This window comes from Portunus trituberculatus, chromosome 46, assembly GCF_017591435.1.
Source record: "Portunus trituberculatus isolate SZX2019 chromosome 46, ASM1759143v1, whole genome shotgun sequence".
NCBI lineage: Eukaryota > Metazoa > Arthropoda > Malacostraca > Decapoda > Portunidae > Portunus > Portunus trituberculatus.
In genome coordinates, this window is record NC_059300.1 from 10264058 (window position 1) to 10276557 (window position 12500).

The 12500-nt window shown below is 44.6% G+C and overlaps 1 protein-coding gene across 1 annotated transcript in view; it reads right to left on the minus strand.

Moving 5' to 3' along the window:
- LOC123519706 (chordin-like protein 1) overlaps positions 1-12500 on the minus strand; it is a 45500-nt gene that overhangs the window by 20399 nt on the left and 12601 nt on the right. Inside the window, exons 2-5 of the mRNA XM_045281207.1 lie at positions 10479-10502; positions 9741-9837; positions 7076-7401; positions 5501-5594 (exon numbers count right to left, since the gene is read on the minus strand). Coding sequence (XP_045137142.1) covers positions 5501-5594; positions 7076-7401; positions 9741-9837; positions 10479-10502 — 541 coding nt within the window. The remainder of the gene's footprint in view (positions 1-5500; positions 5595-7075; positions 7402-9740; positions 9838-10478; positions 10503-12500) is intronic.

Below are 12500 nucleotides of genomic sequence, written 5' to 3' on the forward strand. Positions count from 1 at the left end.
GAGAGAGAGAGAGAGAGAGAGAGGGGAAGAAGGGCAAGTAACTAACACACACACGCGCGCGTGAGAGAGAGAGAGAGAGAGAGAGAGAGAGAGAGAGAGAGAGAGAGAGAGAGAGAGAGAGAGTGTTTGAATACGGGAACATTGTATTAGAGACAAGGAGAAAAGAGAAAGGGAAAGAGAAATAAAAGCGGAAAGTGGAAAGATTCTCAACTTTCCGAGGCACGAGTACCTACTTATAAGGAAGGAGAGGAAGAGAGAAGTGAGAGGGAAGGTCTATGTAACAGGAATAACAATTTCCTATCTTGCTTTCCTCTCCTTCTTGTTCCTTCTTCCCTTTCCCACCTCCCAACTCCCTCACATCTCTCACAGTGCTCGCGTGCTCTTGCGTGTATATGTTTGAATGACTGTTATGTATTTTTGCCAATAAGATGACTGTAACTCTGACCCTTCCTTCCTTACCCGCCTGTCCTGCCCCCTATCCCCTCCTGCCTTCCTTCCTTCTACAGGAATGTGCTAATTATGGCAAAATTATGCAATACCGACGAAGGCAATGCTCTCTCTCTCTCTCTCTCTCTCTCTCTCTCTCTCTCTCTCTCTCATATGTTTTATTCTCTATTTTTTTCAGGATACCACCTTCAGACACGTGAAATATTGATCCTATAATAGTTTTTGTTTGGTGAGCGCGCCGTGTTAACAAACCGTTTCCTCGCATTCCTGTGTGACATCACCGAGGTTATTTCTGTATGCAATTAGTGGAAAAAGAAAGAAAAGAGAAAAGAATTCGCTGTGTAACAACCATCACGTGTTTGGTGTACAAATCTACTCTCTCTCTCTCTCTCTCTCTCTCTCTCTCGGCACCTCAGAAAACTGCCCCATCTCATTGCATCTATTATGGGAAGTCTCTGTCTCTCTCTCTCTCTCTCTCTCTCTCTCTCTCTCTCTCTCTCTCTCTCTCTCTCTCTCTCTCTCTCTCTCTCTCTGTTCCTCCCGCGGCCACTTTTGGGAGGAGGAGTCGCCACACGCTTTCAGTCTCTCGTGTCAGAGCAGAACTGTAGAATAGGAAACTGTGCTCCTGAAAACATGTTCCCAGTGATGAGGTCTTCTGTCACTTACTGCTCTTGTAATCTAGTACTCGTGTATTTTTTCTTCTCCTCCTCCTCCTCCTCCTCCTTCTCTTCATCCTCTTGGGTAAAACATGTATTTCTTTGTTCACTGATGATAATGATGTCGACGCCAACACTATCTCTGGATCAAAGCTAAAGGAAGAAGAGGAGGAGGAGGAGGAGGAGGAGGAGGAGGAGGAGGAGGAGGATGAGGAGGAGGAAAAGGAGGAGGAAGAGAAGCAGAAGGAGAAGGAGAAGGAGGGGGAGGAGGAGAAGGAGGAGGAGGAGGAGGAGAGGAGAAGGGGAGGGGAATTATATTATGTCAGTGTGTGTGTGTGTGTGTGTGTGTGAGAGAGAGAGAGAGAGAGAGAGAGAGAGAGAGAGAGAGAGAGAGAGAGAGAGAGAGAATTTGTCTGTCTATCTTTCTTTTGTGTGTCTTTCTGTCCCCTCATTTCTCTCTCTCTCTCTCTCTCTCTCTCTCTCTCTCTCTCTCTCTCTCTCTCTCTCTCCCTTGTCAATAGTCACTCTTGACCCTTGATATTATAAAACACACACACACACACACACACACACACACACACACACACACACACACACACACACACACACACACACACACACACACACACCAATTAACCACCATCACAACCACCAGCACCACTACCAGCACTAACAACAACGACAACAATATCAGCAGCAGCAGCAGCAGCAGCAGCAACGATCATAAAAAGAACCATAAGAAAAATAGAGTCGCGAGAAGAAGAATATGAACAAGGAGAACAGCGGCCCGGGACATATATATTCCGTCCATTCTATTTATCTGATTACCGTAGTCAGCGGGCAACTTCCAAGATAGCGTGATTGATGAGAGAGAGAGAGAGAGAGAGAGAGAGAGAGAGAGAGAGAGAGAGAGTGTGTGTGTGTGTGTGTGTGTGTGGAAATACATATATGTTTTGTCTTTTGGTTTTGGTGACGTAATTGTGAAAAATGTGATTGTTTTTAGCTGTGTGTGTTGTAATTATTAGTGTTAGTGGTGTTGTTATTATCATTGTTATTATTATTATTATTATCATTATCATTATTATTGGTAGTAGTAGTAGTAGTAGTAGTAGTAGTAGTAGCAGTAGTATTGTTGTGACAGGAGCGGCAGTAGCAATTGAAGAAGAATAGTTGCAGATTTGTTATAGTAGTAGTAGTAGTAGTAGTAGTAGTAGTAGTAGTAATAGTAGTAGTAGTAGTAGATGTAGCAGTGGCAGTGGCAGGAAGTAGTAACAGTGTAGCAGGAGAAGTGCCATTTTTGTCAATAATTACATGGTTTTAAGTACCAAAAGACGTGTAAGCAGTTTTACCTTTACCTTTCATCCTTCAACTTCACTCATTACGAAACATCTCTCTCCCTCTCTCTCTCTCTCTCTCTCTCTCTCTCTCTCTCTCTCTCTCTCTCTCTCTCTCTCTCTCTCTCTCTCTCTCTCTCTCTCTCTCTCTCTCTCTCTCTCTCTCTCTCTCTCTGTCTGTCTTTACACAGGTCGATTCATGTAGCTATTACTGAAAACGATTTGTATTACATTGATTCAGTTTCACTCCACTTCTTCTTGGAGTTGCCCGTTAAAAGAAAAAAAAAAGATAAGTCAATAAATAAATAGAAGGGGATGTTGGTCTTGGTATACAATTGCATCCTTTGATCGTTTTGAAGTGCTCAATTAGCCGCCCTTGGAGTCGCCGCCCACCCTGAGCCGCTGTGAGGAGAGATGGCTCGGTGGGTCAAGCCGGGTGTAGTTTTATGTCTGTGAAGTGAGGTAAGGAAATACACTGTCGGGTCAGACGTGGTGTGTGTGTGTGTGTGTGTGTGTGTGTGTGTGTGTGTGTGTGTGTGTGTGTCGACTTGTTGGCTATCGATTTGTGGCAGCTTATATTCATTTGTCCATTTTCCGATTCGTTTCCCTCTCTCTCTCTCTCTCTCTCTCTCTCTCTCTTGCTCTCTTTCTGTTTTCTGCCCCCTTCTCCTGCTCCTCCTCCTCCTCTTCTTCCTTCTCGTTCTCCTTCTTCTCGTTCTCCTTTTTTTTCCTTCTTCTCCTTCTTTTCCTTCTTCTCCTTCTCCTTCTCTTTCTCCTTCTCCTTCTCCTCCTCCTCCTTTTCCTCCTCCTCCTCTTCCTCTTCCTCCTCCTCCTCTTTGTCATCTACTTTTTCTCCTCTTCCTTCTTCTTCTCTTTCTCACCCTAGTTTTTAGTTATGCTCATGATCTTTTTCTTCTTCTTCTTCTTCTTCTTCTTCTTCTTCTTCTTCTTCTTCTTCTTCTTTTCCATCTTATTTTTTCGGTTCCCCGATAAATTCCGTGCATTCTCAGTTTTAGTGCTACATGGTATCTCTTCTTTATCGTTTTTGACTGATTGGTTAGATGTCCGTCTGTCCGTATCTGGATTGCTGGCTGACTCTCTGGCTGGCTGGCTGGCTGGCTGGCTGTATGTATGTATGTATGGATGGATGGATGGGTGAGTGAGTGGATGAGTGACTGGCTTCCTTGGTGAATGGTTTGTGTTGGGGGGGGAGGAGTCTTCTGTCCTGACCCTCCTTCATTCATATAAGTTAGTCTTGCTTAGTAAAACAAACTCAAAGGCAATATATAAGTATGGCTCTTTTTATGTAACTTCTGTAATACTTAGCACGTGGTTCTCTTCCTCATTCACTGCAGTTATATCTCTCTGTCTCCCTCTCTATCATCTTTGGGCAGCGTGAGACAGGAATAGGATGAGGGGAGAAGTATTCAGACCTTTGTATATCCTGCTTCCACTTGCATTCTGTCGCTTTTATCAGGTGGTAGCAGTGGGTGACAGGAATACCACGCAATACGAGGAAAGATCAAACAACTATATGAAGTAAACTCCTCACCAATCTGTTTGTGTAACTATTCTACACTCGACGGTTTGTGGAATAGGAGGAGGAGGAGGAGGAGGAGGAGGAGGAGGAGCCTTCTTACTTTATTCTATCTTGCACTCACACACAAATATTGAGAAACGAAGCTTGCTTATTCAGAAATACAAAATGTAATCAAGCTGGCTTTATGATCTATGCTATTTCTGTTCCTCCTCCTCCTCCTCCTCCTCCTCCTCCTCCTCCTCCTCCTCCTCCTCCTCCTCCTCCTTCTCCTCTTCTCTTTCTTTCCCCACGCTTTTCCAACACTCCTAGGCAGGGCGGTGGCGGGACAGGGCTGTGTACACGTGTGGGCAAGTATGTCTGGCTGGCATACATACATGGCTGCCCGTGAGATACTATTAAGTGGTCATAGCTGTCTGTGGTCTATAACGAAGGGCTGTCATAAGGCACAGCTGTCCCTTCTCCTACTCCTCCTCCTCCTCGTCCTCCAGGCTTCTCTCCTCCTACTCATTCTCTTATAACTTTTCCTTCTCCTCGTGGTCTAGTTTCCTCCTCCTCCTCCTCCTCCTCCTCCTCCTCTCATTCATCTTATCGTTCTCTCATTCTGTTTGTTTTCTTGTCATGAACTTATCTTCTCATATTTTACGTCGTCAATTTCAGTATTATTGACATGTATTCGCATCTTCCTCACTTATTTTCCCTCCTCCTCCTCTTCCTCCTTCTCCTCCTCCTCCTTCTCCTTCTCCTCCACTGGGAAGATTGACTGTCTGCCCTAAAATGCAGACTTTTATGTTGGTTTGCTATCCGAGAGAGAGAGAGAGAGAGAGAGAGAGAGAGAGAGAGAGAGAGAGAGAGAGAGAGTTGTATTTGTCATTGATATTTCTTTCCTATTTTTTCTATTTTTTTTATTTGATTTATTTCTCTTTCAGACGAATGTGTAATAGCGTGACTTGCTGACTGGGTGGTGATTTGGTGAGTGTTGTTGTTGTTATTATTATCATTATTATTATTATTATTTATTATTATTATTATTATTATTATTATTATTATCACCTTCATCTATATTTTTCATACGCAAAGTACAAGAGAACACACCTACGCCTACCACCTGACACACACACACACACACACACACACACACACACACACACACACACACACACACACACACACACACACACACACACACACACCACCTATAACAACAACAACAATCCTGCCACATACCACATACTGTAACACTCAAAGCATCACAAAGTTAGCATCACAATTCCTCTACAGTTCACATTCACTACTGGAAAATCACTCCTCAACCTCTTCAGTACTGAGAAGCATTTTTTACCATGATTTTTGGGTAATATTAGACGATTTTATGTGCATTAGGAAGGGTCTGTGACGGTCAGAAGCTTAATGGCCACAGTCTTTACTATTTTAATCCCCACATACTGTATAAAATCGTCAAATAATAAGCAGAATGTATATGAAAATGCGTTCTGATACACACACACAGACATTGGAACACTCACCACGGCACACACGGCAGCAGTCCTTCCTGATGTAGATGGGAGAGGAGCAAGAGACGGGAGGACACACCTTGGTACGGCATTGGGCCACGCCGTCCTGCAGGAGGAGAAGAAGGGAAGGAGAAATAGAGGGATGGAGACAACAGAGCGAAAGGAAGGAAGGGAGTGAAGTAGAAGGGGAAGCGAAAGGAAAGGAAGAGAGGAAGAGATGGAGAGAAAGTAGAAGGAAGAAAGGGAAGAATGGTGGAATGAATGAATAAATGAAAGATGAAATGAAGGAAGGAAGGGATGAAGGAAAGAAAGAAGGAAGAATGGTAAGCAAGTACAGAAGAGAGGAAAAGAAAGGAGTAAAAATGTAAGAAGGGAAGGAAGGAAGGAAGGAAGGAAGGAAGGAAGGAAGGAAGGAGGGAAGGAGGGCAGGAAGCATGAAATAAAGGAGAGGAAGGCGAGTTAATAGTATGAAGTGATGTGTGATGGAAGGGAGAATAGAGATGGAAAAGAGGAGGACGGGAGATAAAGAGAAAAGGAAAGTGAGAGAAGAAAGATGGAGTATAGGGAGAAGGGAGAAGAAAATAATTGAGAGACGAAGGCAGAGGATAGAAAAGATGGGACATAGAATAAGGAAAGAAAAAGATTGGATAATGAAGGGAGAGCGAAGAATGAATGAAGAAAGAAAATTTGAGGAAACAGTGTGAAAGATGGAAAGGTACAAGGGAAAAAAAGAGAGAAAGAAAGAAAGAAAGAAAGAAAGTGCCGTAGAGAGATGTAGAGAACGAAAAGGAAGAAAAAAAAAAGAGAGGGACAGAGAAAAAGGAAGAAAGAAAGAAAGAAATTGCCATAGAGAGATATAGAGAAGGAAAAGAAAGAAAGGAGAGAGAGAAGGAGAGAGAAAAGTATCATTATGTAGTTTGATTATGAAACACACACATTAACATTTTATCCTTATCTAGTTTTAAGAAATGCATTGTGATAGAAACTTTAATTTGAATATTTTCTCGGCTTAGTAAACTCAATATAGGAGAAGCTACATTACGAACATGAGGAATACAATGTAAAGGATTTCAAGAGATGAAGTAGCACTATTAGATAACAATTAAGAGACACTCCACTAACTATCGCTACACCTACATACCATCTCTACAACAATCACTACACCCACACACCTACACATTGTCTACAACAACCAACACATCTGCACATATACACTCCATCTCTACACCTTCACACCATCTACTTTCACACGTACACACCATTTCTACAACAACCACCACCTTCACCACTATCAGCATATCTGTCCATAGAATATTACAACTACCATCACCACCTTACAACTACAACCATCACCACCTGCTCCACCACTCTCCAGTCTCACCACCACTGTTACTAAGAAATTACTTATCTTTCATCACCACAAGCACCAAACACTGTTCTTCACCACCAGTCACAGCCATAACACCACTAACACTAGCAACATCGCACTTCAAACCTGCAATCCTTCCACCAGTACCACAATGCATCACCACTAGTAACATCACAAATAACACCACCACCACCACCACCACCACCACCAAGACTCACGTTACAGAAGCAGTGTTGGCATTTCTCGTGGTCGCCGCGGCTGTAGTTGGCAGAGAAGGTGTCCCCGTGGTTATACATCATGCCGTCCACCACACACACCCGCGTCGGCGTCACCGTCTCCCCGAAAAGTCCCGCTGAGGCATCCGCGGGCAGGCGTCCCTCCCCGCCGTTCCCGTCCGTTGAGCGGTAGGAGTAAGAAGAAGAGGAAGAGGAAGACGAAGAAGAGGCAGAGGAAGAAGGGGAAGCTACGGGTGATGAAGAAGAGGAGGTGGAAGAGGAGGAGGAAGAAGATGCAGGGCCTCCGTTGTTGTTTCTATTTGCAGATTCTGTGCATTGGAGGGAAAGAGAGAAAGAACATGTTATTAATGAAGGTTTTGCGAGGAAAAGGCTTTGATTTCAGAGAGAGAGAGAGAGAGAGAGAGAGAGAGAGAGAGAGAGAGAGAGAGAGAGAGAGAGAGAGAGAGAGAGAGAGAGAGAGAGAGACTCACGTGGGTATGAAATAAATACATCGAAACACGTGCTTTCAAGTTCTTCTGTAACAGACAGGCCGAGAAGAATGGACCGTGGAGGAGGAGGAGGAGGAGGAGGAGGAGGAGGAGGAGGAGGAGGAGGAGGAGGAGGAGGAGGAGGAGGAGGAGGAGGAGGAGGAGGAGGAGGCTGTGGTGGTGCTGATAGAGGCAAAAGAGAAGGAAGGGAAAGATGAGGAGACGGACAAGGAGGAGGAGGAGGAAGAGGTGGTGGTGGTGGTAGTAAAAATGTAGGAGGTTGTGCTTCTGTCTGTTGCTGTTGAGCAGGAGGAGGAGGAGGAGGAGGAGGAGGAGGAGGAGGAGGAGGAGGAGGAGGAGGAGGAGCAAGAAGACATTGTTGCAAAGGTGGAGAAGAAGGATGAGATGAACGTTGAAGAGAAGGAGGAGGAGGAGGAGGAGGAGGAGGAGGAGGAGGAGGAGGAGGAGGAGGAGGAGGAGGAGGAGGAGGAAGTAGTAGTATTTGTTGAGGAGGTTGTGGTGCTGTCTGTTGTGGTTGATTAGATAAAGGAAGAGAAAGAGGAGGAGGAGGAGGGGGAGGAGGAACAGATGGTACTACAAGAGGAGGAGGAGGAAAAGGAGGAGGAGGAGGAGGGAGTGGAGGCGGTGGAAGTGGCGGTGTTTGTTGTAGAGGAGGAGGAGGAGGAGGAGGAGGAGGAGGAGGAGGAGGAGGAGGAGGAGGAGGAGGAGGTCCAAGATATGGTATTTCTGGTGATGGAGGAGGCAGAAAAGGAGGACAAGGTGGACGAGGAGGAGGAGGAGGAGGAGGAGGAGGAGGAGGAGGAGGAGGATTGTGTCTTGGTTTCACTGTAAAATTATTATTATTATTATTATTATTATTATTATTATTATTATTATTATTATTATTATTATTATTATTACTACTATTATCATCGTCATCATCATCATCATTATTACTGTTATCTTCATCGTCGTCATCCTTATCATTACAATTTCTTTTACTGTGTGTGTGTGTGTGTGTGTGTGTGTGTGTGTGTGTGTGTGTGTGTGTGTGTGTGTGTGTGTGTGTGTGTGTGTGTGTGTGCTGACGCGCGCTTGGTCTATTTTTGACAACATGTGTGCGTTTGGCTAATGGTTGTAATCTTTCGTACGTACGTAAGAACATGCACGACCTAATTGTACACACACACACACACACACACACACACACACACACACACACACACACACACAAGAGAGAGAGAGAGAGAGAGAGAGAGAGAGAGAGAGAGAGAGAGAGAGAGAGAGAGAGAGAGAGAGAGAGAGAGAGAGAGAGAGAGAGAGAGAGAGAGAGAAATCATGGATACGGCTTTTTAGAACATATATATTTCAGATTATCTAGTAACTTCTTCCCATTTTACAGTCAATCTGAAAGGACAGACCGCCCACACGTGTTTCTGGGTAAGCGTTGCAATTTTCTACACGGCAAAATTCTTCAGGGAATGGATCGATTACACATTGTCAGTTGCTCGAAGATTGTCCGAAGTGCTGCCTTGCCCCAACTGAGTGTCGTGGAAGGTGTCTGTTGGAAGTGAGAGAGGGGGAGTGTTGCTGCCCGGACCGCCTGTCATGCAGCACCACAGAGTCCTCGTAAATGCAAACCAGCAAAGCACATTTACGACTCGCTTGGCGCAAATTTTAAGTGACAGTTGCGGTCTTCTCACTCCTTTATTTACAACTTTTTAAACAGCCAAAATATAAAATGAAATAAAAAAATAAAGACTAACTCACAAAATGTACTTAAAAGCTACAGCAGGAGGAAACCCGCGCCAAAGGGAACAACGGTTAAGTATTAACAGTCTGCTTTAGGTGGGCGTGCAGTGTACCGCGAAGCGCATTATTATCTCTTAGCGGGAGGAGCGGCACTGGAACGTTAAGCCTCCACTCTCTGTCCGAAACAGTGGTAGCACAGTGTGGCGGGAGAAAAAAAATGGTCAGAAAGGTTGCCACGTTATTGCACTATTATGTACTGCACACTGTGGAGAGTAGAAGGCGTAAGTAGGATTCGGAAACAGTACTGATCACACACACACACACACACACACACAGAGAGAGAGAGAGAGAGAGAGAGAGAGAGAGAGAGAGAGAGAGAGAGAGAGAGAGAGAGAGAGAGAGAGAGAGAGAGAGAGAGAGAACCTTACCTGAACATATAGAGCAGCATTCCCCCTCGTTGGGCGCTCCCGTGCAGTCCTCGGGGCAGGGTTCACTCGTACAGTTGTAATGGTAGCCGTCGCCCTCCTGCCGCGGAGAAGAAGAAGATAACGTGAATATAACTTGAATGTTTCTCATTCCATCGACTCAATTAGCTCCACATAACAGTGTAGTTTTATTGCTCAGGTCTGCAAGCTTGTCTGTCAGTCAGATTTTGAGACAGTTTGACACCTTAATGGGCTGCTTTTTATTTGGATATTTAAGAGTTTTTGTCAGAACGAAAAGTCATTAGGTAACCGTAAATAAAAGCAAAGTAGATACACTCTTGAATGTTGAAGAGAAGAGTAAGCAGTCATTTGCGTGAAGCTCTGCAATGAAGGCATAGTAAAGCTAAAATGAACGAGAACATAATAAAAAGCAACTTAGTGAACTTCAACACCAGGCTTTATTTCTCCCTCCCTTTAAGTTTAGTTTCTGAAAGCACGGGTTGTAGTGATGAAGTGAGCTTTAACTCTACCCGGGGTATAAAAGCGTACTTAGAAAACACTTACGTAATGAGTTTATTCCTTTAAGTTTCTATTTTTAAACACGGAGTCTTCAAGTACAGGTCGGGGGGGAGACAAATGGGTGATCGGCGATGGCTGAAGGCCGGGTGTTAGTGTCAAGGGGAGGAGGGAGAGGTTGTAAACATGGTGATGGAGGTGTGCTGATGGCTGGCCGTGACTGACCTGTGTCCCACCAAACAGACCAAACTAGAAGGCGGGTTTATGAGGGTTGAGTTTGTAGTGTGGCACATGCGAGGACCAGAGAGAGAGAGAGAGAGAGAGAGAGAGAGAGAGAGAGAGAGAGAGAGAGAGAGAGAGAGAGAGAGAGAGAGAGAGAGAGAGAGAGAGAGAGAGAGAGAGAGAGAGAGAGAGAGAGAGAGAGAGAGAGAGAGAGAGAGAGAGAGAGAGCGTTTTATCTAATTTATATCAATACAACTTGGAGTAACAAATTTTAGATGCATTTTATTAACTCTCTCTCTCTCTCTCTCTCTCTCTCTCTCTCTCTCTCTCTCTCTCTCTCTCTCTCGTACTCTGTCTCCTTTCTTACGAGTACTCTTAAATGCTTTCCTTGCACTATAATTCTCTTTCCTCCCTTCTCCTCCTCCTCCTCCTCCTCCTCCTCCTCCTCCTCCTCCTCCTCCTCCTCCTCCTCCTCCTCCTCCTCCTCCTCCTCCTCCTTGAACACGTTTATTCTGTGATATATGTCATCTAATTGGTAAAGAGAAACAATTATTTTGTAAAAGATTAAAGATAAGAAGGACTTTAGTGATAGCTTGTTCCTCTTCGATTTACTACTGGCCTGCCTTGACTGGAGGGGAGGTTAGGTGGGAGTAGGGTTGGTAAGGGGATGGGGAGGAGCCTTTTTCTGTGCTCTCCTGTCTTTTTCACTGATTGAGTAAAATAGATACCCATTTTGACTAATAAGAATATCAAGGTCTGCTGCTGTTTGGGCTTCGTTTGTTTTCCTTCTCCTCCTCCTCCTCCTCCTCCTCCTCCTCACAACAGTTCCTTAGGCATAATTTGGCTAACGGTCTCTTGCCAACAGTACGAGTAAATACTTTCCGCGGACCAATAAAGGGGAAGACAGACAGACACACACACACACACACACACACACACACACACACACACACACACACACACACACACTCACAATCGAGAGACCCGAGTTCGAGTCCCGGCGCGGCGAGGCAAATGGGCAAGCCTCTTAATGTGTGGTCCCTGTTCACCTAGCAGTAAATAGGTACGGGATGTAACTCGAGGGGTTGTGGCCTCTCTTTCCCGGTGTGTGGAGTGTGTTGTGGTCTCAGTCCTACCCGAAGATCGGTCTATGAGCTCTGAACTCGCTCCGTAATGGGAAGACTGGCTGGATGACCAGCAGACGACCGAGGTGAATTACACACACACACACACACACACACACACACACACACACACACACACACACACACACACACACACACACACACACACACAAACACAGAGAGAGAGAGAGAGAGAGAGAGAGAGAGAGAGAGAGAGAGAGAGAGAGAGAGAGAGTGTGTGTGTGTGTGTGTGTGTGTGTTACGTGGTGGCTAATACAGACTGCACATACTCCAACTTCCTTTGGTTTGCTTCTAAGAGTGTTGGTGATAGGATGTATTTGTGGTCTTTGTTGGGTTGGCCAGGGAGGGAATTAGTAGAGAGAAGGAAGGGAAGTGAGGAAGAAAGGACAGAAGGAAGGAAGGAAGGAAGGAAAAAAGGAAGGAAAGAAGGAAGGAAGAAAGGAAAGAAGAACCGTTACTAATTTGTCTTTTGTCTTTTGTTTTTTATGTGGAAGAAGGAAAGAAAGAAGTAAGGAAGGAAGGAAGAATGAAGGAAAGAAAGAAGAAAGGAAGGAAGGAAAGAAAGAAGAAAGAAGGAAGGAAGGAGGAAAAAGGAAAACAACCGTTACTAATTTGTCTTCTGGTTTTTGTGTTTTATCTTTTCTTTTGATTATTGGGTTTGAAGAAGTCTAAGTACAAAGGAAGGAAGAATGGAAGAAGCGAGGGAAGAAGAAATAAAAAGAGAAAGGAAGGAAATAAAATACCAAACGAAGACAGTAAAGACAGAGAAAGAGAGAGAGAGAGAAAGAAAAAAAAAAGAAACTAGACGAGACGAGACGAGACGAGACGAGACGAGACGAGACGAAACTAAGACGAGACACGGAACCAGACAAAACACACG